The sequence below is a fragment of the Fundulus heteroclitus genome, chromosome 12 (genome assembly GCF_011125445.2).
Source record: "Fundulus heteroclitus isolate FHET01 chromosome 12, MU-UCD_Fhet_4.1, whole genome shotgun sequence".
Taxonomy (NCBI): Eukaryota; Metazoa; Chordata; class Actinopteri; order Cyprinodontiformes; family Fundulidae; genus Fundulus; species Fundulus heteroclitus.
The window spans coordinates 4,064,682-4,092,245 of record NC_046372.1 but is presented as its reverse complement, the minus strand read 5'-3'; the positions used below and the strand labels follow the sequence as shown (position 1 = coordinate 4,092,245).

The following is a 27,564-nucleotide window of genomic DNA, read 5'->3' as shown; positions in this document are numbered from 1 at the left end:
AGTGTGTGCGTGTGCGTGCTTGCTTGGAGCGCGAGATTTAAGTTTTGATTCATACTGGATACTGCGGTTATCAGGCTACAAAACTAGTCCCAGTTAAAAAACTGAATATTATCAGCATTAAAATAGGTGAAAGCCGCTGAGTGCAGTTCTTTAAAGAAGCAGGAGAGACTGTTTGGATTTGTGGAACTTGAGAAATGTAAGTAACCAACGTTAGCATCTCAAAATAGCATCTAATTCTGAAGTATAATGCATTTATCAACAAAAACCTAATCTGTTTATAAAACTAAATATTTTGTGTCAGGCAGGAGTTCTGAAGACTGCTGGGGGGAAAAAAAGGGGGTGAGTGTTGGTCTAGTGCAGTGGTCCCCAATCCTAGTCTGAGAGAGAGAGAGAGAGAGAGAGAGAGAGAGAGAGAGAGAGAGAGAGAATTGTCCCAAAGACTGAACCCTGTGGTACTCCACAAGTGCTGCTAGAGTTTGAAGATTTATCTGTACTGGATAAAGCTGGTGAACCTGATATTCAGCCAAACACAGAGTTGTGTTTTAAAAAGGTTTATTGAAGGGGATGAGTAGTGGCAAATGAGGAAGGCAAGCAGAACCAGATTGACGAAGGGTTGCAGGCAGTGAAAGGCCAAACCAGTGTTGAAGGCAGGGACAGACCAGAACAGGCGATGTGGATCCAGGAATCACCGGAATGGGTAGAGCGAGCGGCTGGATCTCAGGGGGAAACAAGTAGACTTGTGCAGCACACAGACACAGGTAACTTTCATCAGAAGAATCCTGTTGGCTGAGAACAACTGGTAGAGGCAGAACACATCACAAAAGACAAGACATTCTGGCAGGGATGAGTTGACTGAGGCAGGTATAAACAGACAGGGGAACAGGCGACCGGAGTTGGCAGTAATTACTGGCAGCAGGTGGAGCTGATCTGGGCTAATTGACTGGTGATTGATGTTAAGATATGGACTGTGTCAGTGGAACGGACCGCTTAACCCAGGAACAGCATGCCCCACTAAGATAGCACCGACACAAGGATATGACACAATCTGTCAGATAGTGTCCCGGAGGTGATACACTTTCTCCACTGATGACGCAGTTAGGAGGTGTACAGCCCTTGCATGAGAGTGTTCCTAAATTCCTTTATAATGCTTGTGAGATGAACAGTAGGGGCTTCTTGCCGATCAAGAGCCCCTCAGCGCTGATGTGTCTGTAAACATTTCTATGACTTTGGTAGATTAAATAAGTTGAAGTATACTTTTCTGTTTTGAGCATCTTGTATCCAAACCAATATTTTCAGTGGGGGTCGCCCGACGGGTAAAACGAGCTGGGTCCACCGAGGGGGTTTCACTGCCGACCAGGTGTGGTAGCTTAACTCTAAGGAGGCTGAGCTGACTGGATAGTGACAAATGGCTGTTGGGTGAGGGGAATGGAAACTTATTAGCCCAAAAAAGTCCAAAACGAAGAAAAACAAAAACCTAATTCATGACATTATCATTGACATGAACAAACTGGAATCTGTCAGACAGATAAGATTTAAACCAGCCTAATTGTTTTCCTTTAATCGCTACAGTATGTTTAAGTCTTTCTAGGAGAATATTGCGATCAGCTGTATCATATGCAGCACTGAGATATAAAAGAACAAGTACTCACACAATTCCATTATTTGAGGACATGAAAATATCATTTGTGCATTTTACATAACAAAAACAATATCAGGGGATATACATATTAAATTGTATTATTAGTAATGGTTCTAAACAACAGAGCTACCTTCAATGTTAATTGGATAACAATATTAATAAGGACAACACGAATAATGTGGTTACCAGCTTTTTTTATTATTTAATACTTGTTATTTGGTTTTCAAAATGTTATACAAAACAGACATTCAAAACAAGTACCAGAATCAGGAACAGGAGGGGTAACTATCTGCATCGCAAACTTGTTAGATCAGTCTCATGAAAGGGGAAAATTCTTTGAGGCACGATAAATGTAGTAAAGGAGAGAAGCTGCAAGATGTTGGTCAGTGTTCAGGTCAGAAGAAATTGCAGGTAGAGATAGGGAAGCTCTTTCTGTAAGATGTAGCAGATAATCTTATTTTAAGTCATCTAACGAGACCAAAAAAAATATTCACCCTCTGACTCAGCCAGAGCTTTCTGTCGGAGATGTTTCTCTAAGCAGAAGACAGGAATAGGATCAGTATAAGTGTCAAACTTGTTGGCAAAGAGGTGGTGGTTCTCCAGGAGCCATGGTAGGTCCCCAGCTCCATACACACATATGGACCTTACATGGTTGCCCTGACACTCAGGGTACACTGCTGAATCCTCCAATCCCTCATGCCACACCCACTTTACCAGCCGTGCAATGGCATTAATGTCTGTCTGGTCGTACTTAGTGTGGGGCCTTGTTGAGCCGGGGACACCAGGGATACGCTGAATGGTGGCCCATAGGAACTCATCTGGACTGTAGGTGTCCTTGGACCACTCAATAAGGGATCGTATTCTGGTGTCTTCCAAAACACTGCGGACGTAGCCCCGAGTTACCACGATGTAGGCGTTTCCTGACTTAATGGGCAGGTTGAAGGGAGGTGGACTCTTTGACTTTCCCGTTGACTGAAAGCATAGAAATACACAAGAATCACAATTAATGCCAGTCTTGAGATTAACGTAGCTACAAATGTTCTCCAAGTTTACCTTTATTGTCCCATCAACAATCTCGTGAATCTGTGATATCCTCCACTTCTTCCCTTCAGGCATGTTTTCTGACTCCATGCTGTTGCCACCTTTCAGCAAGCGCAGCATCCTTACCATTTCCAAGTTAGTTTTTAGAGGGAAGTCTTGGCCACAAAGGTTGATGAAGTACTTCCACTCTGCACTGGCATTATAGAGGTCAGCCATGCAGTTAAGGTCAGCTTGGACACGGGGCCAACCAGCATAGACCACACTCACAGCCCGACTGACCATGAAGACATTGGGGAAACAGGAAGCAATGCTCCGAATGGCAACTTTTACAGAGGGCTGGGCTTTTTCATCCACGTGAACACAATAAATGTTCTGAGGTGCATAAATGGCTCGCAGCAGTCGTTCAAAGTTCTGCACCTAAGTTGACACAGAAAAAAATAATTCAGTTCCTTGATTTTTTTACATGGGTGAAACATTACTTTGTGAAGAAGTAAACATTAACTTTTCTAACAGAACTTTCAACACAAAAAACGTAAAATATGTTACTCTCTTTTACAAATTACAGTAAATACCTGCCTTAACTCTGATTTAATCCTAACAAAAATAACATTTTCTATTACTCTTTTGCATGTTATTGGTCTTAAAGCATTTCCTCTTTTTATTTATTTTTTGGTCTAATATTCTAATCTTAAAGGACCAATAAGTAAAATATTTACCATAAAATAAAGAAAAAATATGTAATAATTACACTTAGTGTCTCAAATCACAACAACAGCCTGCCACGACAACTGTTTCCTTAAAAGTCATGTTGCGGTGAAACCCTACTGACTTTTTGCTTACACAGGATAGCTGTACACCTATCCTTGTAAGCAATGTTGTATTCTGTTGTATTTTTGGTCCACTTCTCTTACTGTCTCCATATTTGAAGCCTGCTGCTCATTTGCCAAGGTAAAATGCTGCACTCTGTTTTGGGAACGCTCATATGTTTGGCTCAGGAACCAGGAAGTAAAGAAAAAAAACTAACTAAGATGACTAAGACATTGTTGATGGAGAGGACCAAATGTTTACAGGGAATGTTACTTCCACCTCGGGTGACAAATGAGAATCCTTGTCCGAGGCAGCAAAACAGTGAATGCCAAACCTCTGCTTCAGCGTTAGGCTCTTAACCTGGAGTCGTAGCTGGTGTATTTTCTCCAGGGGGAGACTGATAGTCCTCCAACACCAGATCAACTCCTGCTGGGTCTGGAGCCAACGCATAGTCATGTTCCATGGACATGTCCTTCGGTACATTGTAAGGAGCGTTATCTTCAACCTCCAATGGCGGTCTTTGCCTTCTCTTCCAAACCACCAGTCTTGGAAGCGAAAGGGAGAAGTTATTCCACTGAAATAAGACCGGAGCAGCTCCCCTTTTCAAAAGCCGTCATCCTTTTTCTGATACTACGCACCGGGTGTGGGAAGTTATTAAAAATTTGTCCCTGCGAATAGCAATAACCCACTGGTGCCTTAACTCCTTATCAGCAGGAAAGGTGAATAAGCTAAGTACTGAATTATACCTGCTTGATGCAATGGTGGCAAAGAGGTTAGGGAGTTCATCCTGTAATTGGCGGGTTGCCGGCTAGATCCCCCGCTCTGACTGTCTCCGTTGGTGTGTCCTTGTGCAAGACACTTCACCTGCATTGCCTGCTGGTGGTGGTCAGAGGGCCAGGTAGCGCTGTTGTATGGCAGCCTTGCCTCTGTCAGTCTGCCCCAGGGTAGCTATAGCTACTAAAATAGCTCACCACCGTCAGGGTGTGAATGAATGAGTGAATGACTATGGAGGTCATCAAATTAGTTAAAGCGCTATACAAGCACAAGCCATTTACCATTTACGAACAGCTCAGCAACCAGAAACTCGTTGATATTTAAATACTTTAACCTTAATCATCGACAACCTTAAAAGCAAACAATAGGAGGCAGATCGCTACTGGAAGTTGCAGTGCTGGCTCAGGTTTTAAAAAAAAGTATGTCACCTTTACAGTTGGCATATAGCCTGTTGTGACCTTGGTCCTGGGAGCCTTCTCATAAAAGAGTGGAGGAGGTTGATGGTCAGAAATGGCATCCTATACAGATGCATCACAGATGGGCAAAGAGGACGCATTTAGCAGCTCATCTTGCCAGAGAAGCTGGAGGTGGTGGCTAAAACTGCTCTGCATGATGATTCAGGTCATTTAGGCTTTGAGAGAACTCTACAGCTGATAAGAGAGCGATTCTACTGTAAAAGATGTTGTCTTAGGAAGACCCCCACAAGCAGTATTGGAGCTCCTCTGGTCAGCATCCACAGCAATGCCCCCATGGAGCTTGTGTGTGTAGACTTTCTCTGCCTGGAAAAGTCAAAGGGCGGCACTGAAAACGTGCTTGTTGTAACAGATCACTTTTCCCGTTATGCTCAAGCCTACCCCACCAAAGACCAAAAAGCACACACTGCAGTCAAGGTTCTGTGGAATAATTTCTTCTGCCGGTTCGGTTTTCCAGCAAAGCTCCATGCAGATCAAGGACGCAGTTTTGAGAGTGCAATTGTAAAAGAACTATGCAAGATCACTGGCATCACTAAAACTCACACCACTCCATATCACTCACAGGGCAGTGGGACCACTGAAAGGTTCAACCGGACCCTAATGAATATGCTGGGAACTCTGCCACCTCACCTAAAGCCAAGTTGACATGAATATGTGGATGCCACAACCCATGCGTACAACTGCACGAGACATGACTCAACTGGATACACTCCGTACTATTAAATGTTTGGGAGACATCCCAGACTTCCAGTGGATCTGGTGTTTTGGAAACTCAAACTCTAATGTGCAGACCCTCCATGACTGCCTGCTGGAGGCTTATGCACAGGCTAATCACAGTTCTAGGATTGCCAAGAAACAACAAAAGAAGTATTATGATCAAAAAGCAAAGGCTCAAGAGTTCAGCCCAGGGGACCGGGTGCTGGTCAAAATATGTCATGTGGAAGGACGGCAGAAGCTCAGAGACAAGTGGGAGCCACATCCATATATTGTGGTGAAGAAAGAGCCTAAAATACCAGTGTACGTGACACAACCGGAGGATGGTGGCCCAGAAAGAGTGGTACACAGAACCCTTCTCACCCAGTGCATTTTTGGAGGGCAAACCTACAGCTGAGGAGGAGGAATCAGATTTAGATCTGAATGACACAAGGTTAGAGGCAGACCTGCAACAGAATGCAGGTGCAGTCAGCATGGAGGAAACTGTACCCTGTCTGCAGCTTAGAGAAATTAACCAAAAAGACAAACAAGCCAGCCAAGAGGAAGGGGATAAGGCAGGAGAAAATGCACCCCATGGCATTCCAATTTCACTGCAGAGCAGTGGGATTCCAAGAGAAACCCACCCAGGACCAGTCATCCTCCCAAAAACCTGTCGTATGAAGAACAGGTCTCAAAAACAGAAGAGGAGCAGCAGAAGATAGAAAGAGGATGGAAGCTGTGGCAGAGGGAAAAGGCAAAGATAGCTCACAGACACACATAAGACACTCAACGGCACACAAACATACATTTCTTACAAGATAAATCTGAGCAATACATTTTATTGTTGATGTTAAGACGGTTAGGGGCTCTTTCAGTTAATTCTTTTTATGTTCTGTTTAGTTTTTTATGGCAGAGACAGCATCAAATAAAGAAGGGTAGATGTAAAGCAGTGCATAAATGTTCCAAAACAGGGTGCTGTTGTTGCTCTCCTGCCCCGGCAGGTCATGTTTGTCCTGCCGGGGACACCGTAATGCAGGGGATATTTTTTGTGCGCAAACTGCTGTATTCCTTACAGTGTCTTTACTGCCTGTAGGGTAAGCAGCAGCTCTGCTTTTATTTAAAAAATATCCCCATGGGCTTTACAAAAAGGCCCTCTGTGTTTTTGGCGAGTACTGCACCTAATTTTGCACTCTTTAAATGTGTTGGAAAAACCAAAATGCACAGTCAACGTGTTTCCATCAACTAGTTCATAGCAAATTAAACAGGTAACGCCCAGCATAATGTCGTCATACGTTGATGTTGGCTGTAATAAACAGGAAGTAGAGGTTGCTAACTAGCATGGACCACAGATCAGTAATGGACTGAGGCTTTAATGAATGTGTGGATTATTTTTTTCACAGATGAGAATAAGAAATGCTCTAGTCTCTTCATTGGTCCACACGTACCGATTGTTGCTTCCAGCCCCTGCATTATGGGAGCATTCAGGAAGAAGATGGCAGCAGAAACAGTTGATCAGTCATATGAGATAAACATTCACCACGTCAGAACTGATTCGACAGATGTGTTTCCATCTTCTCTTTAGCGCATTTATTGTTTTATGAAAAAGTCAAAAAACACCTCAATCGAGTGTAAAAACATTTTTGGAAAATTTATTGAGCTAATTCGAATTTTGCCAGTTGCATCAACCTGGTTTAATGCAATACTTCAAAATGCACATTAAAAAAAAAACCTTGATGCAAATGCAACTAATGACACTAAAGAAATCTGCCAGAATTGGTAAACAGTAAAAAGATAATTCATTATAAATAAAATCATGAATAAAATGTGAAAATACAAATTAGGTTTGTATAATTGTATATGCATGATAGATTTGGATATTTCTCAAGGATATAAGGATATTTGGATCACACATCAGCTTAAACTAATATTAAAATAAGGCACAGCTGCTGTCTCCACTAATTCTGACTGCCTTCCCCAGTAAAACGTGTGTGTGTGCGTGCGTGCGTGCGTGCGTGTGTGTGTGTGTGTGTGTGTGTGTGTGTGTGTGTGTGTTATTGTACTTGCAACTGAGCCAGAACATTTTTTACTCATTTTGCTTGTACAGCGAGGACTTACAAGTAACATGAGGACCTTTTTTTGGTCCTCACCTTCTTTTCTTAGCTAAGGGTTAGGTTTAGGACTAAGGTGTCAATTAGGTTTAGGGTCAGGTTTAGGCCATAGAAAGGCTTGAAAATGAATGGATGACTATGTAAGTCAAGGCACAGCCCTTCAGAACTGTGTTGTTAATGGGGTATTGGAATTACTAATGACATTAAAATAAATACAAAAGCAAACTAATAAATCGTTTAGCGCATTTGTGTGTCCTAGGGACACACGTGGAGCCTAAAATGAACAAATTTCCAGGGATTAAAACATAAAACACACTTTCCAAACTTTGATTTTACACGTCTGTTCCTTACCAAAGTTTAACTTAAATCTCATACCACAAGAGAAGGTTGTTAAACCAAATTCAGTTTTTCAAACTTTATTTACATTATTCTTTAAAAGTTAGAATTTACTGACCTTGTGATGAACAACCATGGAATATGCCAGAGGAAATTCCTCCTCTTCTTTGCTTAGAGAAAATGTTATGTATTTCCTCTTTGACGTGAATTCCCTGGAACAATGTTACATGTATTGGTCGACATGTCAGTATAATTTATTAATTACTGAAACGTAGAGTGCTTTGCTACAGTGTTCATAGCCCTTAAACCTTTTTACATTTTGTTTCAATATAACCACATTCCTTTTTAATAAGGTTCTCTCCTATAGACCAAGACAAAGTAGTGCATATGTGTGAAATGGAAGGAAATGATAAGTAGGTTCCTTTTATTTTGAAAATGTAAAAGCCTGAAAATATTGTCATATATTGCTATTAAGCTATCTTTATTCTGATACCATTAAATAAAATCCTCTTCAATCTATTCCACTAAGAGGTTACCTAAATAATAGATTAGTTAAACAAGTAAAGTCCTCCCGTGTGTAATTTCTTTTTAAGAATAAATAAATAAGTATTTTCTGAAGTCCTTAGGTGTCAGGTTTTGGGTGCTTGTAGATGGACAGAAGAGCACACAAGAGCTTGGGAGCCGCATGATGAAGTGAAGTAATGATACCTATTATAAACCAAATGGCAAAACTTACAGGCAGGGCAGACGATGGCAAGAACCAGAACCAGGGTAGTATAACAGAGGATCCGACGAGGAGGGCGAGGAAGCCAGTAGTATAAATAGGGAAGTAATCAGCAGGGACGGCAGGAAAGAGTAATTTGCAACAGCTGATATGATATGTTATTAAGTTGAGGGAGAGGAAGGGCAATGGTATGACAGAGACAATATTAATAAAGAACCTAAGAATACAAAGCACACTAAATAAAAGATTCAATGACAAAATAATATCACTAACTGAACAGAAGACAGGAAAGAAAATAAGAATCTCACTGAAGCAAGAGTAACTAATTTGATCTATAATGAACAACATACTAAATAATGACAGGAAACAATAAAGAAGGAACAGAATCAAAAGACTAACAACACTAAAAGGTGAAAAACGGAAAGATGTATAATCCCCAGGAACCAACAACACACTAACAATAAGCTAACCACCTGGGCATTGTGACATTAGGGGGTTTGAATACAAATGCATTCTAAACAGATTTTCATTTTGAAAAAAACATTTTAAAACATGCATAATTTTCTCTCCACTTCACAATGATGCTCTATTGTGTGTTGTCCTGTCACGTAAAATCTCTATAGAATACTTTGATGATTGTGGTCTTAACATGACAAAATGGAAAAAGGTTCAAGGCGAGGCGCTGTAGTTTAAAGCAACCCACCTGCAGTCCTCGGTTTCATTAATGTAATACTCGTCAGGGATCTGAATATTCTTCCGAAAGTCTCTTGTAATGGTTAATAATTTGGCTTGCTGCAGTGCCTCCGAGTCTCCCCGTTGGATTGCTGAGCAGTTACAAACTCCCTCTGCGCCAAATTCATAATCCTGGTACTCCAACCAGTTGGGACTGTGGATCAGTTCAGGAGGCAAGGGGCTGTCCCATTGCAGGACCAGAAACAGCAGCAACAGTGATCCCAGCACAACGCTCAACTTCAGTAACAGTTGCCACCATCTTTGTCTGAGCAATCGCATGTTTTCAAGGAGACCTCAGGAAAGATGCTTTTAGTGAGTTCTGTAAAGAAGCCAGCAGTCTCTCCCAAGATGTTAGATTTCCTTCAGTCGGCGATCACCTTTAGATTGGATAAACAATAACAACTTTATTAAAATGTTGAACAAAGCCTTTATCTTTTAATAACAGAGAGGGGTATTTTCCAAAGCCCCTTTGATATAGTTGTAGGGTTCATCATGTCTCCTGAAAATAAAATACTATGTTTAATCAGAGTTTAATATTTTCCCATGCTTGATGTTGGTATGTATTAAAATGTAAAAATCTCTATATGTGCTGTTTTTTTAGAGAGACAAGAGACAATGACTGAGACCAAGAGAGAGAAAGATTTGGTTTCACAAGGACAGGACAACAACCACACCTTTCCACAGTTCAGATAAGATAAGATAGGGCTTCATTGATCTCACAGTGGAGAAATTTACTTGTCACACATCGGCTTAATAAACAAAAAGAAAGGTGGCAAAAGGAGGAAAGGTGCATAAGTTCTGTTGTGCTGTTAATGAGGAATTAGGAACATCTTCACAAGTAAAGCTAAACAAATACGAAAGCTATGGTGTAATTTAAACATATTTTATCCACTATTCTTACAGAACTACAATGATTGTTTTGTTTTGCAAATGATAGATGTAATATATAACTCCAGCAGGAGCTTGTTTGTTACGAGCTGGTGGAAGCTAAATATAACCAGAAGGCACAAATGTTCCAATTAATCTATTACGTTTAAAAATAACTGGGAATTGGTGGGTATAGGGACTGCTTAAGGCAGGCTTGAAAAAACAATGGTATGATTAACTCACCTGGATCTGCATATAATCCATGCTAAAAGATTACATACGGCAAGAAAAAGATAATGGCATATGCCAAAAAAAATTTGTTTTATAAAACCATGCGTACGCACACCAGCATGCAATTTTTCTTTGTAGATCACAACTGTACCTGAACATTTGTGTACCAGGTTCTGCCTCATGTTCGGCCCTCTACACGCTCAGATTCAACCATAAATGGTCAATGCAAAGCACCTCATGAATATTAATGCGTGTTAAAAATGAGTCAGCTGATTTTTTTTTTCCATGGTGAAATGGCAACCAAGGATAAAAAAAAAAAAGAAACTGAGAAAAAAATTACACAGTTTATTAAAGGGTAATCAAAGTTAAAAACACAGATGTCCATATTAAAATAACTTCTTAAAAAGTAAACTTGATTGCAGTTTTAAACACCGAATGACAGTTTCACAGCGGCTCAGTGTTGAAACTCCTTTCAAGCTGTGCATTCGGATGGACAATCTCAGGAGGGAGGGGGAGCAGGAGGAATTAGAACACACCGATATATATCCACTGCGCAGCATTACGCATGAGTGTATTTAACCATTTACAGCGATTAAAGTAATTGCCTCACACTGGGTCACCATTTATCTGTTAGTCTGTGGTACACGCCACCCTGGTGATCATCAGGAAGAGAAATGTGATGGTAGAAAACCCTGATGAAATGTTATGCGGACTTTGATTTAAAGGAGAAGTCCGTTCATATTAAGAATTCAAACTTCTCAAAGTACTTTAAATACAAAATAATTACACACTGTTCAGTAAATGATAAGTTATTTTAATTAAGAGTCATTTTTATTTGAATGTGCTTTACTGGAGGCATCCATGTTGGTCAAAGAACAGTACTGCCACCTCCCAGTTTGTGACGTCATGGTGCGGTATCGGCTGTCGAGCAAGTCCCAATGCTGATTAGAGCACCCGTCTAATGTTCTTCTGTGTAACTGTCTGCTTGTTTGTTTATACAATATGTTCAATATAGTTCTATAAAAAAAGTCCCAATGCTGAAAAAAAAAAAAGTCCCAATGCTGTATCTGGTGTTTGTCACAACGCGCTATTATCCAAGATGGCGACTAGAGCAGTATGCGAAGCAGAGAGCAGTGACGGACTGGACGGTCTGGCATTTGGGCAGATGCCAGAAGGGCCGCGGGCCTTCGTGGGCCGTTTGGGCCGGCCAATCACGAGGCGGCATGATCGTCGGGTGTGCGCGGCCCCTCTCACCCTGTTCATTGTAGGCCTACATTATCTCTCGGCCCACTAATAAGCCAAATGCCTCTTGGTTCAGTTTTAATACATATTCAAGTTAGAGTTCAACTCCAATGGGGCTACAAACTTGCGTGTTATTTCCGTGCATGTGAAGTTATATCTGTGTGTTGCGGGCACGTGAGCGCGCGTGCGTGCGCATCCCCATGTGGGCCGCTGGTTGGTGAAAATGCCAGGGCCGTTTTTTAATCCCAGTCCGTCACTGGCAGAGAGTAATGGATTTAATAGCGACAGCTATGGGAGTTTCGTGGATTTATCGTCATCATTTGATAGCGATTTGGAATATATGGAAGACTTTCTTGATAGCAACCTGACTTTTGACGAATTACAGCCATACCAGTTTGAGCCAAGGAGACCAAAAAGGGACGATGTGAGTTGAATCTGTCTGCTGCAGCTGTGGTGTAGTGGAAAGGTGAAATAACTAATGTTTTTTTTTTTCACTTTTACCCAATGTATTGCAACATCCAACGGCCATGCACGTGGGCATTGTTGCTTCAACAATAGCTCTCGCGAATTTCAATGGTGAAGTCCTCTCGAAATGCGAAATAATTGTTGTTGATCGCAGATGTGTATAATAGTTTCTATTGAATTTGCTTGTATAGCGCGGAGAATCGCCCTCGGCTTACTGCACCGTGACGTCACTTCCAGAAGACGCCAGGAGTGAGGTGTTACCATATTTGGTCATTAATGGCCGCTCCCAGACTCAGTGATCATGACGACAATTAATACTTTTATTTTTTTTACTGATTAAGGCTACGTTCATTAAATCACCGCGAAAGTATTAGTTTTAGGTATAGATAATGATCCATTGATTCTTACTTGCTGATGGGAGTTCTCCATAGACATACATAGACATCTAGGCCAGAATTTGAACCCGGGACCTTTTTACTGTCAGCCAACAGTGCATATCACTGCCCTGCTGTGTAACACCAAAACAAGGCTTTTATTTTTTTCAGATCACAGCAGAATATAGCTGCTTCCCTAGATACTGTTTTAAGTGTCACAAGTGATGTATAAACATAACAACTGTAAATGCTGGTCAAGAGCACTGGCATGACTGTTCTATCAATTATGCAATTTTAATTGTGGATTTGAACCGTTCCTTTTTCCAGATTGGCTTTCTAAAAGCGTAAAACGGGGACACAGGTTGTCATATCCACATGGCTGTATGCGGGTTGTTGTATGTGCGTGTCGATTCTCCTCTCCTTGCTGGGTGTGTCTGATAGGTGCAAGCTCATTAGGATGAACTTAAAGAGGAGCTGGTTCCCGGAGACAGACACCAGATTGGTTTTGCTCACTTGAGTGGTAATCAGGCCCTCACCTTGCTGAGTTATTCACTCTTTGAGGCTCTGACACAATTGTCTCTCATAACAGACAATTGTTCTGGAACACTGAGCTCTTCAGCACTAGTAAGACCAAGCTCACTTAAAATCAGACCATAATCCAGAGTCTGCAAAACTATTACTATTTACCCAACGCTGGAGCTGCACCCCATCCGCATGAAACACTGCTTGTAGGTCACCAAGTGCGCAGGGGGTCACCAAAAAAAAGAAATAAATCAGGCTCGTGAAAAATCCTTATAATTATAGTAATCATAATAACTATATCTTTAAAATAAAAATGTGTACAGCGTGACATTAGATATAAGCAATAAAAGCTGCTGGACCTCCAGTGTCTCCGCCCACAATCGGGTAAGCTCAACATCAACATGAACCAAGAGGATGTTAGCTAAGAAAGAAGTCTCTCTTTAAGAAGCTGTACCTTCAAGCATGACTAAAATCATCAACTAGACAGTTGAAACTTGATGTGTCTACATTCCTGTTGTGGACAAGTGTACCAAAACTACATAATGAAAACATCTTTTGACCTTTTATTTAACCTCATTTAAATTCTAAAGAGGGAAGTCAAGAGTCTTTAATTCCTTGCTGTGTTTGAACGAGTCTTCATCTGGGGGACTGAATACAGCTAAGATTTCAGAGGTCATAAAGGTGATGTAAGAACGGGTGGAATTGAGATATATAGTTACCCAATTTTGTATTAGGTTACACTGTTAAAAACATGGGTTTTAAAAGTGAAGTTTATGTATATGTTTATGGGAAGCATAAGGCACAAAGAAAGGCTAAACTGGTAAGGTAGTCTGCTCCTCTTGCTTTTGGTTTACACTCCTTGAGGTCATAATATAAAACTTCATAAAACTGCAATAAAGTCTAAATTATTTGGCTTGCATTCTCAGACTTTGTTCTAATCACTGACATAGCTGACAATATTCTCACTCTCCTTTCACACGCTTAATAAAATTAACATAAATGTGTTACAGTATGTTTATGTTCAGTAAATTATTGAATTTAATTCATTTTGACTCAACTGAGTATAAAGAATTTCAGTTTGATTTGGTTAAAATCAACGGCTAGATGGCGGAAACTGTGTCTGCAGTCTTGTTGAGGACTAGTGTACCAGAATTATATGTGTGAAAACGACTTTTGACCCCCTATTTAACCTCATTAAAATTCTGAAGAGGGAAGTCAAGACTCTTTATTTCCTTGTTGTGTTTGAACAAGTCTTCATCTGGGGGACTGAACACAGCTAAGATTTTAGAGGTCATAAAGGTGATATAAGAACAGGTGGATTTGAGATATAGTTTCCGGTGAGAGTTGGACTCCGTCAAGGTTGCTCTTTGTCATCGATTCTGTTCATAACTATTATGGACAGAATTTCTAGGCGCAGCCAAGGTGTTGAGGGGATCCGTTTTGGTGGCTTTAGGATTGCGTCTCTGCTATTCGCGGATGACGTGGTCCTATTGGCTTCATCAGGACGTGATCTACAGCTCTCACTGGAGCGGTTCGCAGCCGAGTGCGAAGCGGCCGGGATGAAAATCAGTGCCTCCAAATCCGAGACCATGGTCTTGAACCGGAAAAGGGTAGAGTGCCTTCTCCGGGTTGGGGAGGATGTCCTGCCCCTAGTGGAGGAGTTCAAGTATCTTGGGGTCTTGTTCACGAATGAGGGGAAGATGGAGCGGGAGATCGACAGGCGGATTGGTGCAGCGTCTGCTGTGAAGCGGGCGCTGTACCGATCCGTTGTGGTGAAGAGAGAGCTGAGCCAAAAGGCGAAGCTCTCGATTTACCGGTCGATCTACGTTCCTACCCTCATCTATGGTCATGAGCTTTGGGTCGTGACCGAAAGAACGAGATCCCGGATACAAGCGGCTGAAATGAGTTTTCTCCGTAGTGTGTCTGGGCTCTCCCTTAGAGATAGGGTGAGGAGCTCAGTCATCCGGGGAGGACTCAGAGTAGAGCCGCTGCTCCTCCACGTCGAGAGGAGCCAGTTGAGGTGGCTCGGGCATCTGGTCAGGATGCCTCCTGGACGCCTCCCTGGTGAGGTGTTCCGGGCACGTCCCACCAGGAGGAGGCCCAGGGGAAGACCCAGGACACGCTGGAGGGACTATGTCTCCCGGCTGGCCTGGGAACGCCTTGGGATTCCTCCTGAGGAGCTGGCCCAAGTGGCTGGGGAGAGGAACGTCTGGGCCTCCCTACTGAAGCTGCTACCCCCGCGACCCGACCCCGGATAAGCGGAAGAGGATGGATGGATGGATGGATGGATGGATGGATGGATGGATGGATGGATGGATGGATGGATGGATGGATACAGCTAAGATTTCAGAGGTCATAAAGGTGATGTAAGAACGAGTGGATTTGAGATATATAGTTACCCAATTTTGTATTAGGTTACTCTGTTAAAAACACGGATTTTAAAAGTGAAGTTTATGTATATGTTTATGGGAAGCATAAGGCACAAAGATTGGATAAACTGGTAAGGTAGTCCTCCTCCTCTTGCTTTTGGTTTACACTCCTTGAGATCCTAATATAAAACTTTATAAAACTGCAATAAAGTCTAAATTACTTGGCTTGCATTCTCAGACTTTGTTCTAATCACTGACATAGCTGACAATATTCTCACTCTCCTTTCACACGCTGAATTAAATGAACATAAATATGTTACAGTATGTTTATGTTCAGTAAATTATTTAATTTAATTCAGTTTGACTCAAATGAGTATAAAGAATTTCAGTTTGATTTGGTTCAAATCAATGACTAGATGGCGGAAACTATGTCTGCGGTCTTGTTGAGGACTAGTGTACCAGAATTACATGATGAAAACGGCTTTTGACCCATACACTGACAGTGACAAGTCTTTATATGGGTGTCTGAACATTTTTCAGAGGTCACAAAGCTGATAAAAAGCAGGTGGATTTTAGGTGTTTACCCATTTTAGTTTAACATTACATTGATGGGAACATGCTATTTAGAAGTGAAAGATTTACATATATTTATAGGAGGAAATTATAAATGTTTATAAACCAGTGAACTTCCCTGTTATGAACGACAGTCTGCTCTCCTTGAGGTCATGTATCTGGTCATAAAGTGTAATAGTAAAGTGTAGTTAAAATGTAATATTTAACATTTGGAGGAACAAACCTTGGGTTACATTCTCAGACCCTGTTCTAATCATTGTGACAAAGCTGCTAATGCTCCTTTCACACACAGAATAAAATGACTATAACATGAGTTACAATATGTTTAGGTTTCAATAACGTATTCAACATAACTTCATTTAATTCAATTAAGTACAATGAAGCTCAGTTTGATTTGGTTCAACTCACTTATGTTCTGTTCAGTGTAAATTCAGTTGATTTTGATTTTATTTATTTCAGTTTGGTTTATTTATATAGTGCCATGAGAGGAATAAATGTAATATTGAGGTAATTCCAATACAATGCTATAAAATAACTTACCTCAGAGTGCTTTTTATTGTTTCGTCTTAGAAATAAGGGCTTTACTAACGATTTAAGATTGACAGACCTCAGTCACTAGCATGGGCAGTTCTAAACAGTGGCCAACAGGGACCAGTGCCCTGTAGAACTGGTCCCTACCCCGACTATGGCCCAAAAGACATAATACTGCATCAATTTCCTATGATTATATGGACTGGCACGGAAACTGTAAATGATTGGTGCCTTGGACCAACTTCATTTGTTGCCTTTACAGTTTTACTTTAAAGGAATCCACGATTAGTTATAAAAAAAAATAGACTTCATTTGAAAAAATATTTGTTTTAGATGTAAAGACAAAACACCTTTTTCTCTGCACGTCTTGGTGCTTTCACATGTGGCAGGTTAAATTTACAAAATTATTAGAACACTTAAAAAGTGTTTCATACACAGGGTAAAATAAATTATATAAAAGTATTGATAATTAACATAGTAAAAGGGGTGAGATGATTCATATTTCACTGTTAATATTTGTTGTGTCATTTAAAAACATTGTTAATATGGTACTAGAAGTATTAATGCTGTATACACAATTTACAGCTCATTGATGATTCTCAGGTCGACAGTTTTTGTCAGAATTGTTTTGCGCATGCACAGAAAAGGGTTTGGCATTCTTTTGAATAAAGTTAAATGGAGTGAAGACGTCAGCTTCATCTTCGTCCTTTACTTAGATCAAAAGTTATCACATACCTCTCAAAATCATAAGAGCAAAAGGTGCAACATACACACCAGCCTGAACATTGAGAAGCACTCCATACATCAATCAAAAGCGAGGAGATGCCATTACACATGCACACTTCTAGATGACCATTTAGGCTACTGACATTATAATAATATAAAGAAAATACATTCTCACCTCTTTTATATTTATTATTTGTAAATGTCTTCACTTTTAATTCAGAAGTTTTCAGCAGTTTTCCTATTATTTATTTATCCACAATAAAATGATGTTACTAGAGCCGCACTTTTAACCCATCGGACCACTGAAACTAATTTATCTTTATGGGGATGATAAAGTTTATCTTATCTACATATTAATAATTGTATGATTGTTAAAGAAGTTTGTGTGCTCATTTCCTCCACTGTTTAGGTGGTGGATCAGCCAATCAGCTCTCTCTGTTTTTACCATAGGTCCTCCTCACTGCATTATGTCACTTTAGGAGCTCTCTGAAGGCCTAAGATGCAATCTGAATAACTTTTATCTTAACTTTTATCTTATCTTAAAATTCTTATAAAAAGAATTCTGGAAATTCCAAGATTTTTCCTTAAATGGCATCACTAGGAGCTACTTTAAGTCTTTGTGAACACAGGCTCTGAAATTCCAGAGCCAAAAGTGTCTCTTTGGCTCACTTATATTGAAAGATGAATTATGGGCCTATTTTGTTGTATTCTTTAGTTCTGTGCAGAGGTGGATTAATCTGGTTTCAGAAAGTAAAAGGCCAGCTTGGTTTTCCTTCATCCTGTTAATTTAACCAGGTGATTTTAGTCCCTGTCTCTGCAAATGGCTTAAACTAATCTCTGGACAGGGCTTCTTACTTTCTGAATATGGATTCCCCAACTCTGGTTCTGTGCCCCCAGGAGAAAACACTGGACCCACCCTGGCCCCCCTGCAAAATTTGGTCTAGAACCATCACTGTTCACTAGAGCTGCCTTAGATTTGTTTCAGATAAATTGCCCTCTGGTTGATATTTCACAATATCAACAGAACCATGTCCGTTATAGAGTCCTGATATAACATCAGTGACCATGACTGATCTGTCAGATTCGGGTTGTATTTTATAGTAGGCCTACATAAAAATAGAAATAAATGTTGTTTTTTTTAATCAGCCGCAATGTTCAGCCACCATGCTCAAGTGAACAGCAGTGCTCATCACTCTTCATCCAAACTTCAAAGATCATGCTGAAACTAAAATTGCACGTAGGACTGTCCCTTTCCTCTTTGCAGACTGTTGGGGAACAGCAGCACTTCTACATTGCAATATGGTTCCACATTATCTTGGTGTGAACGAGGAAATAAAAAACAGTCTCAGGTGCTCATATCCTTTGAGCATTTTTCAAAGAAACTATTAGAATTAATATGATTAATTTCAGACAAAAAATGGCAGCGAGCTTTCTGGATAAATGTGATCAGAATATATATAGGTTGCATATAGGTTCTGATCACGTCACCAAAAAAGCACCTAAAAACGGCTATGTTTCACACAAGAAAGCTGGACAAATGTAGCTAAGGTCCAGTTGTCAGGAAACAGACTTTAAGCGTTATATGACCAAGTTTTCATCAAATTGTTTAATATGAGAGCGAGTTTGTTTTTTTGTATTGTTACATCATCATGCTTTTACTTTGCAAGCCAGTTTATTAGACGCTTCGAATTCTAATTTGTACGCAGGGTCAAGAGTACAACAACTGGTAGTCTCTAATGAAAATCTTTCTGTGAATCATTATTTCCAGGGTGTACCCCACTTCTTGCCTAGTGACTGCTGGAAAAACACACCAGGTCCCCTCAATGCTGCAAGGCATCTGGTATAGAAGACAGATGGATGGCTAATAATAGTAATAATACTATCCATTCATCCATCCATCAATTTTCCAACACGCTTATTCCTATTGGGGTCACGAGAGGTGCTGGTGCCTATCTCCAGCTGTCAATGGGCGAGAGGCGGGGTACACCCTGGACAGGTCGAAGTAATACTATACAAATAATAATAATAAAATGCCTTGTATTAACAGATTTAGGATAAGAAGAACTGTCTCTCCTCAGTGAAATAGAATTCCTATGCTGAAAGTGAAAAATAAATAATATCCCTTCTACATCATCTGTGTTCAAAATACAGTAAATTCTAAATCTAACACAGATAGTATTTTTCTTTACTTTCTTAGTTAAGGTTAGTGTTTCTCAGCTCGTGGGTCCCGATCCAAAAAATGTCCAGAATAAAATCAGTGGATTCTCGTCCATTCACACTTGTTTCTGTCATTGGCAATAGTGTCCTGTAATGTGAGTCGACACCATATCCTTTCACACCAAACAACACACAAGTTTGTTTGCCTCATATGCTAACTATGCTGCACTGTGATGAGAGAAGGTCCTTTTTTTGTAGCTCTAACTTTTACCATTCAGCAACACCGCTCTCTGTGAGAGTGGCTTCTCAGCTCTTGTTGAAAACGAAACAGAAACAGACGGGGCACTGAGTCTGACCTCAGAGCTGCTTCACCTAACACAACGCCGGGCTCTGAAACTCTTATCAGGGGGTAAAACATGATCAGTTCCCCTATTCATTCCTACAAATCCAGGTTTATGATGCTGATGTTACACACAAGTTTGAAATGCGGCCAATACATACTCACCATGGACAGAGAAATGTGTTCTTTTACCTGAGGCTGCAAGAACAAAAACAAAGTTCTTTATGGCCATTTCACACTTCACAAGAACTAAAATTTAGAACTCCCCGAAGTCTTCAAAGATCTCTTCCATAGAGCCACTCCTGACATTCCTATTTCTCCATGGAAGGAAAAAGCTGGGTTTTTTTTGTTTTGTTTTTTACCAGAATACATGTGAAGAATGAGCGGTAAGAACTCCCAAACCAAGGCTGCAAGAACAGAGGGAGAGAACAACTTTCTCTATTGCTGAGAAGTATGTATAATTTACAACTATTTACAATTATAACAGTTTCTAAGTATAAAATCTAATTGTTGAAAGCTGAATGCACCTATTTTTATTCTTCTTTTCTACCGGGGCGTAACCTTAAAACTATGTTGGGTTTTCATATTTGTATGTAGGTGCTTGAGCTCATGCTGTAAAGCCAAGGAAGACGATGTAGAATTTTGAATAAATAACAAAAAGTTTCCACTGACAATGCATGGTAAACGTTTATTTATTTACTTATTTGTGTGTTTTTTTTTTTTTTTTTTTTTACAAGTAGCTACTTACCAATTCTTTATTTTATTCTTGAGTTCATCTACCCACCACTAGGGGGCACCACAGTGCAACAATATGCCAACGTGGATGAGGAAAACGGGTAACTACTATTCAACACACGTCCTACTTACCACAAAGTAACAGTTGCATATCTCACCAATACGCAGATTGTTTGAACATTTCCAACAGAGAATGAAACATTACCAGGAGAATCGGTGTCTTATTTAAAAAAAAAAATTATTCATGTTATTTCTTTTTCCCACAGTACATGAAGGCACCACGACAGTAATGTTACGCAGCCAGCCGGTCATTGACATCACGCAGTGTGACGCAGTGGGTTCAAACACATGTCAAAGGTAGCCGGCTTTTTTTTTTCCTGAGCTTGAACATCATCATCACGCCGCAGAGCAGCAGCCCTGAAACAAATACGTTAATATTCAGAGTTACTACAGCAACGGCTGTCTTGGTCAGGGTTAGGGTCCACCCGTTTAAGGGGCTGATGAAGCTAGTTAGCATCGTTAGCATAGCTGATTCACTTTCACCATCCTCTACGCTCAGTGTCTGAGCTTCAACTTTAACCAGCTTTCAGCGAGGCACCTTGGCAGGAGAAGCTAACGGAGTACCGGGGCGTAACCTTAACACAAACATACGCCGGTCTTCTCTGGGCAGTGTGTTAGCCGCTAAAACCGTTCTGGTTGGGGAGTCAGGCTGACTTCCTTGTGTCGTGTTCGAGGTCATTCTGCAGCCCCGTCTAAAACAGCTGCTCCCCGGGATACGAGCCATGAAGAGCCTGCCGTACTTCTGCCGAGGAGAGGTCATTCGAGGATTTGGAAGAGGAAGCAAAGAACTCGGAATTCCCACAGGTGACACAAGAAACCGACCCCAAACGCTACGTGGTTTAGAGTTAGCTAACAAGATAACTGTCTACGTAAATAACGCAAACTGCGAATCAGCCTGTTTTTCCTGATTCTCAGAACCATGTGGGGTCTGTACATCTTAACGTAATAAGTCCATCTAAATGTTCATGTTTATTACCGGATCAATAAATCATGCTGCGTACGTGGGCATTATATTCAAAAATGATTCTAACGTTTTTTTACGTAAATGGAACTCCTATTTTTTTTTTCTACGTAGGTAAATGTTAGTTGCGCAACGAAGCCAGGCAGATGCTGAAGTGCTGCTGTTGACTCAGAATGTCCTTGTGTATCTTTCCTATACGGGAAGTCGTGTTTTTTTATGTAGCCTAAAATAAACAGAGGATGATGAGCAGGCAGCTTCTAAACAAATTAAACACTGAATGATGTTTGATCGTGTCAATTACAATTAAGTAGCAAGGTGGAAGGAAAAATGGATTTTCAACTTGCCAAAAAAAAAATGCGAAATAAAAACAAATGTTTGGGGTTTTGTGGGAGAGGCTGATGATATTTGGCAGGAGTTTAAGGCAGCTTTCTGAGTACCCTACAGCAACCCTGAACTCCCCTGGGTGTTGTTAAAAAAAAAAAAAAATAGGGATGAGTGAATCCGATTATTGGGTGCAAATAGGGCTCGGCAATACATCTAGCTTGTTTAAAAATAGATAGACTTAGACAGACTTTGACAACTTTATTTGTCATTTTGTATGCACAGAGTGCGTACAGCTTGTAAAATCGCAGAAGAATTGAATTTACAGTATGAGGTGCAGCAGTGATCTAAAAGTAAGTAATTTAATTGTAGACAATGCAGGAGAAGTCACAGTGTACAGGTGAGTATTTTTAAAACCATTTCTATGTGCAGAAATTGATTGTGCAGAGGGCATTAGTGCAAGAATACAGCTTGTAATTTACCGTAGATTTAAAATACAGTAGAAGGTGCAGCACTGATTTAAAAGTAAAACAATTGAAATGTAAACAATGCAGGAGATACAAGATTAAACTATATTTTTTATATCGAGGTGGTCTATTTTGCGTTATTATACTTTTATTTATTGTAGTTGGTTATTTTTCAGCTGATTACCATATTTATCTAGTGTAAAAAAAAAATGTGCCTCGGAGAACATTTGGGATAAAGCTTTGATTCAGTGATGCCTTTTTATAATTACTTTATGAAAAGAAAAACATATTGGGATAAATATCATATATCGGCATTCCGCCTAAAAATATCGAGATATATTATTTTTGGTCCATATCGCCCAGCCCTAGATGCAAATCTATTTTCCATGTTTGAATATTTTGCGGATGTCCAGAAACAAAGAAAAAGTTCATTATTATTATTATTAGTAGTAGTGCTATTATTATTATTATTATTATTATTATTATTATTATTATTATTATTATTATTATTATTATTTGCTTGGCATATTCTTATAGTTTAACAGAGTAATTTCCCTTAAATTACCCCTTACAGAGGAATGTTCTTTGATTTGTACAAACAAAACAGATTTGCTGTTCAAAAGTAAATTCATTAGAAAATACTGTCTGTACCAAGAAGCTTTCATTCTCAAAATGAATGTTACACAATTCCTTCCAATGAGTCGTTTTTCTCTTTTCAACATTGTAAGATAAAACATTTAATAGAAGTTTATTATTACAAGGAAGGCATAAACACCAAAATCATCCAGATTCAGACGTTCTTTTGAACAACACTTTTGATTACCTGTGGATAATATTCTCTATATTTTTATCTGATGCTGCACTGCTGAGGTCACAGAAGGTCTTCCAAAGCAGACCAAATAACACAGTTTTACAAATACTAACATTTTGTAATAAAGTTTGGTTTTATCTGATTGAAGGGGAAATGTAATAAATTTGCTATTCTCAACTCTAAATGGCTAAATTCAACCACTTAAAACCCATATAATTTATCGTCTTGCTTACCTTTACCTCTTTTTCATTTTATTCTTCTTCCCTTGCTCTGTCCCCCTCGGATCTCCAGCCAACTTCCCGGATTCGGTGGTGGACAATCTTCCAGCAGATATCAGCACAGGAATCTATTATGGCTGGGCTTGTGTCGGGAATGGCGACGTTTACAAAATGGTGATGAGCATCGGATGGAACCCTTACTACAAAAACACAAAGAAATCTATGGTGAGCACAAATCGGGTGGCTTTTTATTCCATGCCCGTGGATCAGTAAGAGCAACGCCTTCATGTTCAACCTGTTTTTTGGCTGGTGGTTGGCATGTGGTGTTTCTTCCTTTTTAAACCTGTAATGCCCCCCCAAGTCACAAGATTTACTTCCTTATTCACAAATTTTGAACCTGATGTTCCTCAAAGCTCACAAAATGAAAAAAATAAAAGCCCGGAACTTATTTGTTTAATCGTTTACACATTTGACATGGTTTTGGTTGGTTCAGTGGTGTCCAGTGACTCGAGTCTTATCTCTGTCTGTATTCAGTTGGGTGGATATAAGTTTACGCCCAATCAAGACAGGATACAGACTTTATCACACCAACGTTGTCAAAAATAACTCTGTGGTTTGTGACGTAGGGTTGTCATGCTAAAATTTCAAACTTGCCAACTCTAAGAAAAATACTCAATACCATATCTGATACCAGGAAACATATTATTACAAAATGATAAACTTAACTTTATTAAGTGGCTGTTTATTAAAGCCACGTGTAACGTCAGCTTCTGAGGAAATTACGCTTTGCGTAGCCTGGTTAATTCACTCCAAACTGTGGATGGAAACAAGCCTAAGTCGCATTTTCCATTTTTCTTTTTAATGTAACATTTTGAAAGTTCGCTCACTATGCACATGAAAATTGGATATAAACATAGCTACCGTATTTTCAGACTACGTCGCTGACTTAGTCAGTATCTCCAACTAGCAAGTTACCGGCAAGGTTCTCGGAAGCGCATTTCAACGTAACGAGCCGTTTTTACACTGTTATATATTTTATATTCGTTGTACCTGCAGGATCAGTCAAACTATTAAAAAAAAAAGGGCATCTTAAAAATACGGTACTCAAATAAAAAAAAAGCTTCTTTTTCATGAACAGCATTAAACTAAAATATTGATTAGATGTTGCCTATTAAAACAATCTGATAAATATAAGTTTAGTTTTAGTTCTGCATACAGAGATAATTTTTTATATATATATAACTAAGGTAGAAGACACATAACTTCTGCCATATATAAACAATGCACTGCAGTATAGATAAATATAGTAAGTCAGGAAAGTAGTTCAACGTATACAGTCAAAATTCTCAACTAATGGCTAAAAGCCCAAATTCCTCAGGAACCAAACAAAAAACTAAGTATGTTGCTGGGACCTGGTCCGAACACCAACTCAAACCCACACACACACACACACACACACTGACGGCGTCAATAATCCCCAGGCCATCCCCACACATCCAGTTTCCGTAAAAATACAGGCATTTTTTTTTCTTGGACAGAATTTTACTAATCAGCTTTGCAGGATAAAACAGTTCAATAAAGTTTTGGCATCTTTTCTGTTATAGAAATTACCATAACTGCTTTTTGGCTTCTAGGAGACGCACGTCATTCACAAGTTCAAAGAAGACTTTTATGGGGAGATCCTGAGTGTCGTTCTGTTGGGCTACATCCGTTCAGAGAGGAGCTACCCCTCACTCGGTACGCATCTAGCTCAGCTAAAGTTTTTAAGACCTGGATGTGAAAGTCGTATTCTTTAATGTATTTGTGCTGTAGTCAGGCAAAAATCCAAGTAACATTATTGCTTCCTCATTCTTCTGCTCTTTATTCATCTTTCTTCCCACTGCACACACCCTTCCTCCTGCTGCCTTCGTATCTGTGCAACCAGAGGATCTCATTGCGGCCATCAACAGTGACATTGAAGAAGCCAAGGCTCAGCTGGAGCTTCCAGAGCACAGCAAACTGAAAGATGACAACTTCTTCACCAGCACCACCACCTCCTCCCCGGTGTCTCCATCCTCCACAGTGTCCACGTCTCAGAGCATCATCAACGGCCACTGACAGCCGGCAGAGACGGCAACGCTTTGTGCTCTGAGCAGATGAGCGCGTATTTCAGGATTTTGATATTTACGACCTCTTAAAATCGGCCAACTGTCACAAACAGCCACCCTGTAGGGTTTTTCTTTTGGTTCTGTGTTAAAGCGCTGTTTACTAGCCTCTCTGGATTCATTGCACACAGCCTGTTAAACTGTATATATTCAGAGTTGATTGTCTGGTTCTTCTGTATATTTTTTTAATCTTTTTGAAGAAAAAGATAAGAATCACTACTTTTTTTTTTTTTTTCTTTTAGTTTCAGTAAAAGATTTAAACCAACCCTAAACGGTGGAAAGTGGATGAGTCCTCAAGTAAACCTTGTGTACTTAAGTCAACAGTGCCGCATTATTATCCAGAAAATGAGACTTCGTTAGAGAATAAGGTTTAACAGTCTTTATTACCCATCATAAACTATAAGTTGCAAACGTATGTAACTTTAATGGTGTTCAGAGCTTTGATTATTGCTGCCCCATCTGTTCTAAAGCCTACATTTGATCAGATTTGTGGTTTTAAAAGCAGAATATATAAATATATATTAATAATTGGAGGCAAGAGCACAGTAGCAACTTGGAGAGTTATTTAGTTTAATAAATTATTGATAAATTGTATTTTATCAGTCATTTTAAGAAGTTTTAGCATTATACCCAGGTAGGATTTGAATGGACCTTTGACACCAAGGCCTTGGTATTATCAACCAAGCTGATTAAGGTGAAGGTGAAACACAAAACGCTAAGCTTGAATGACCAAGCACTTTGGGTTTTGTTTTTTTATTAGGTATAGTAAAACATTGATTAAAAGGAGAAAACCTCAATGTATCTGATATGTATATACAGCAAAAGGCTTTTAAGTTTATGAAGATATTTCTTTTTTACATAATCATACGTAAATGTTCTCAGATAAATTGTTGGCCATTTAGACATTTTTTTACCACCTTTTAAAACCCCTGATTTTTACTGTTTATTTAGAATCTGAGATGACAGGAAAACTGTGGGTGTAGTTTTTACTTTCTCTGTAAAACCTGCCATGAGTCCTTAAAGCCTACATCTGTGATTTCTTTTAAGTATATTTAATTATTTAATCTAATAAAGGCTTGTTAAAAGCAGGAAGTTATGCTGCTTTGTCAAGAAAGTTGCCTTACCCTGTGCTTAGGACTGGAAAAAACAAAGTTAATAAGACAAGAAACAAGACAGAAACTATAAAATCTATTTCTTGTCAAGCACAGCTTGCAATGGTAACTAAATCACTTAAACTGACTTTAAATAAAGACTAGATCTTTGGTGTGGTTGACCCCATTGCTAGGAGTGACGCTGTCTTTTTAAGAGCTGTGATTGGTTGATGGTACAATGGGGCAAAAAAAATCCTAGTGATCAAAGGAGAGGAATTAAATGGGATTAAAAAATAGGTCATGATGATTAAACTTTGCAAAATTAATCGTCAGACAGCATCAAAATGTCTCAACGGCCCTTATTTACATCATTATTTTGATTTGCTTATCTATGTTTACTCGTGAGTCAATTTGCAACTATTTGATATTTATGTCCACTCACCTGTCAGCATATTACTTTATTGTATTTGGCAAAATGTCAACGGGACTTTGAAGCGTTTTGCCACAGATCAATGCGCCTTTTTCTCTGCTTTTACGCACCAGCCTGGAAAGTGAAGCTGTCACCGAGCAGCAGTAAAAAGCGAGGAGATGGCATCACACAAGTGAACTTCTAGATGTTCATTTAAGCTGCTGAAGTTATGAAATCCAGAAAATACTTTCTTACCTCTTTTATATATTCTTTTTGAATTCATGATTATTCAGTATTGATATCATTTATCCTCAGTAAAACTACGTTACTAGAGCCCTTAACCCGTCGCCCGCAGAAACTGATTAATTCAGTCTGTGCGGATAATAAAGTTTATCTTATCTACATATTAGTAACTGTCTGATTGTTAAGGGAGTGTAAGTGATCATTTCCTCCAGAGTTTAGGTGGTAGATCAGCCAATCAGCTCTCTGTTTCCACCATCTTCCTGCTTAAGACACTCTTAGGCTCGCTCAAAGTCCTCACTAGTCCTAACATTTTTTTCCACTTTAGGAGCTCTCTTAAGGCCTAAGATGCTTTATCCTACGTAGGTAAAATTCCAAGAAAC

At 39.6% G+C, this 27,564-nt stretch overlaps 2 protein-coding genes across 2 annotated transcripts; one reads left to right on the top strand and one right to left on the bottom strand.

The window, feature by feature from the left end:
• Positions 1 to 1,822: 1,822 nt before the first annotated feature.
• On the bottom strand, positions 1,823 to 23,611 carry LOC105915995 (beta-1,3-galactosyl-O-glycosyl-glycoprotein beta-1,6-N-acetylglucosaminyltransferase-like). Its single transcript, XM_012850287.3, has 5 exons — positions 23,313 to 23,611; positions 9,299 to 9,704; positions 7,990 to 8,083; positions 2,693 to 3,097; positions 1,823 to 2,611 (listed from the first exon to the last, which is right to left on the bottom strand). Exons 2-5 carry the CDS (start codon positions 9,604 to 9,606, stop codon positions 2,108 to 2,110), a joined length of 1,311 nt encoding a protein of 436 aa, XP_012705741.2. The 5' UTR covers positions 9,607 to 9,704; positions 23,313 to 23,611; the 3' UTR covers positions 1,823 to 2,107.
• rfk (riboflavin kinase) lies at positions 20,774 to 26,529 on the top strand. Its single transcript, XM_012850289.3, has 4 exons — positions 20,774 to 21,323; positions 23,371 to 23,522; positions 24,932 to 25,034; positions 25,222 to 26,529. Exons 1-4 carry the CDS (start codon positions 21,242 to 21,244, stop codon positions 25,392 to 25,394), a joined length of 510 nt encoding a protein of 169 aa, XP_012705743.2. The 5' UTR covers positions 20,774 to 21,241; the 3' UTR covers positions 25,395 to 26,529.
• The last annotated feature ends 1,035 nt before the right edge of the window (positions 26,530 to 27,564 follow it).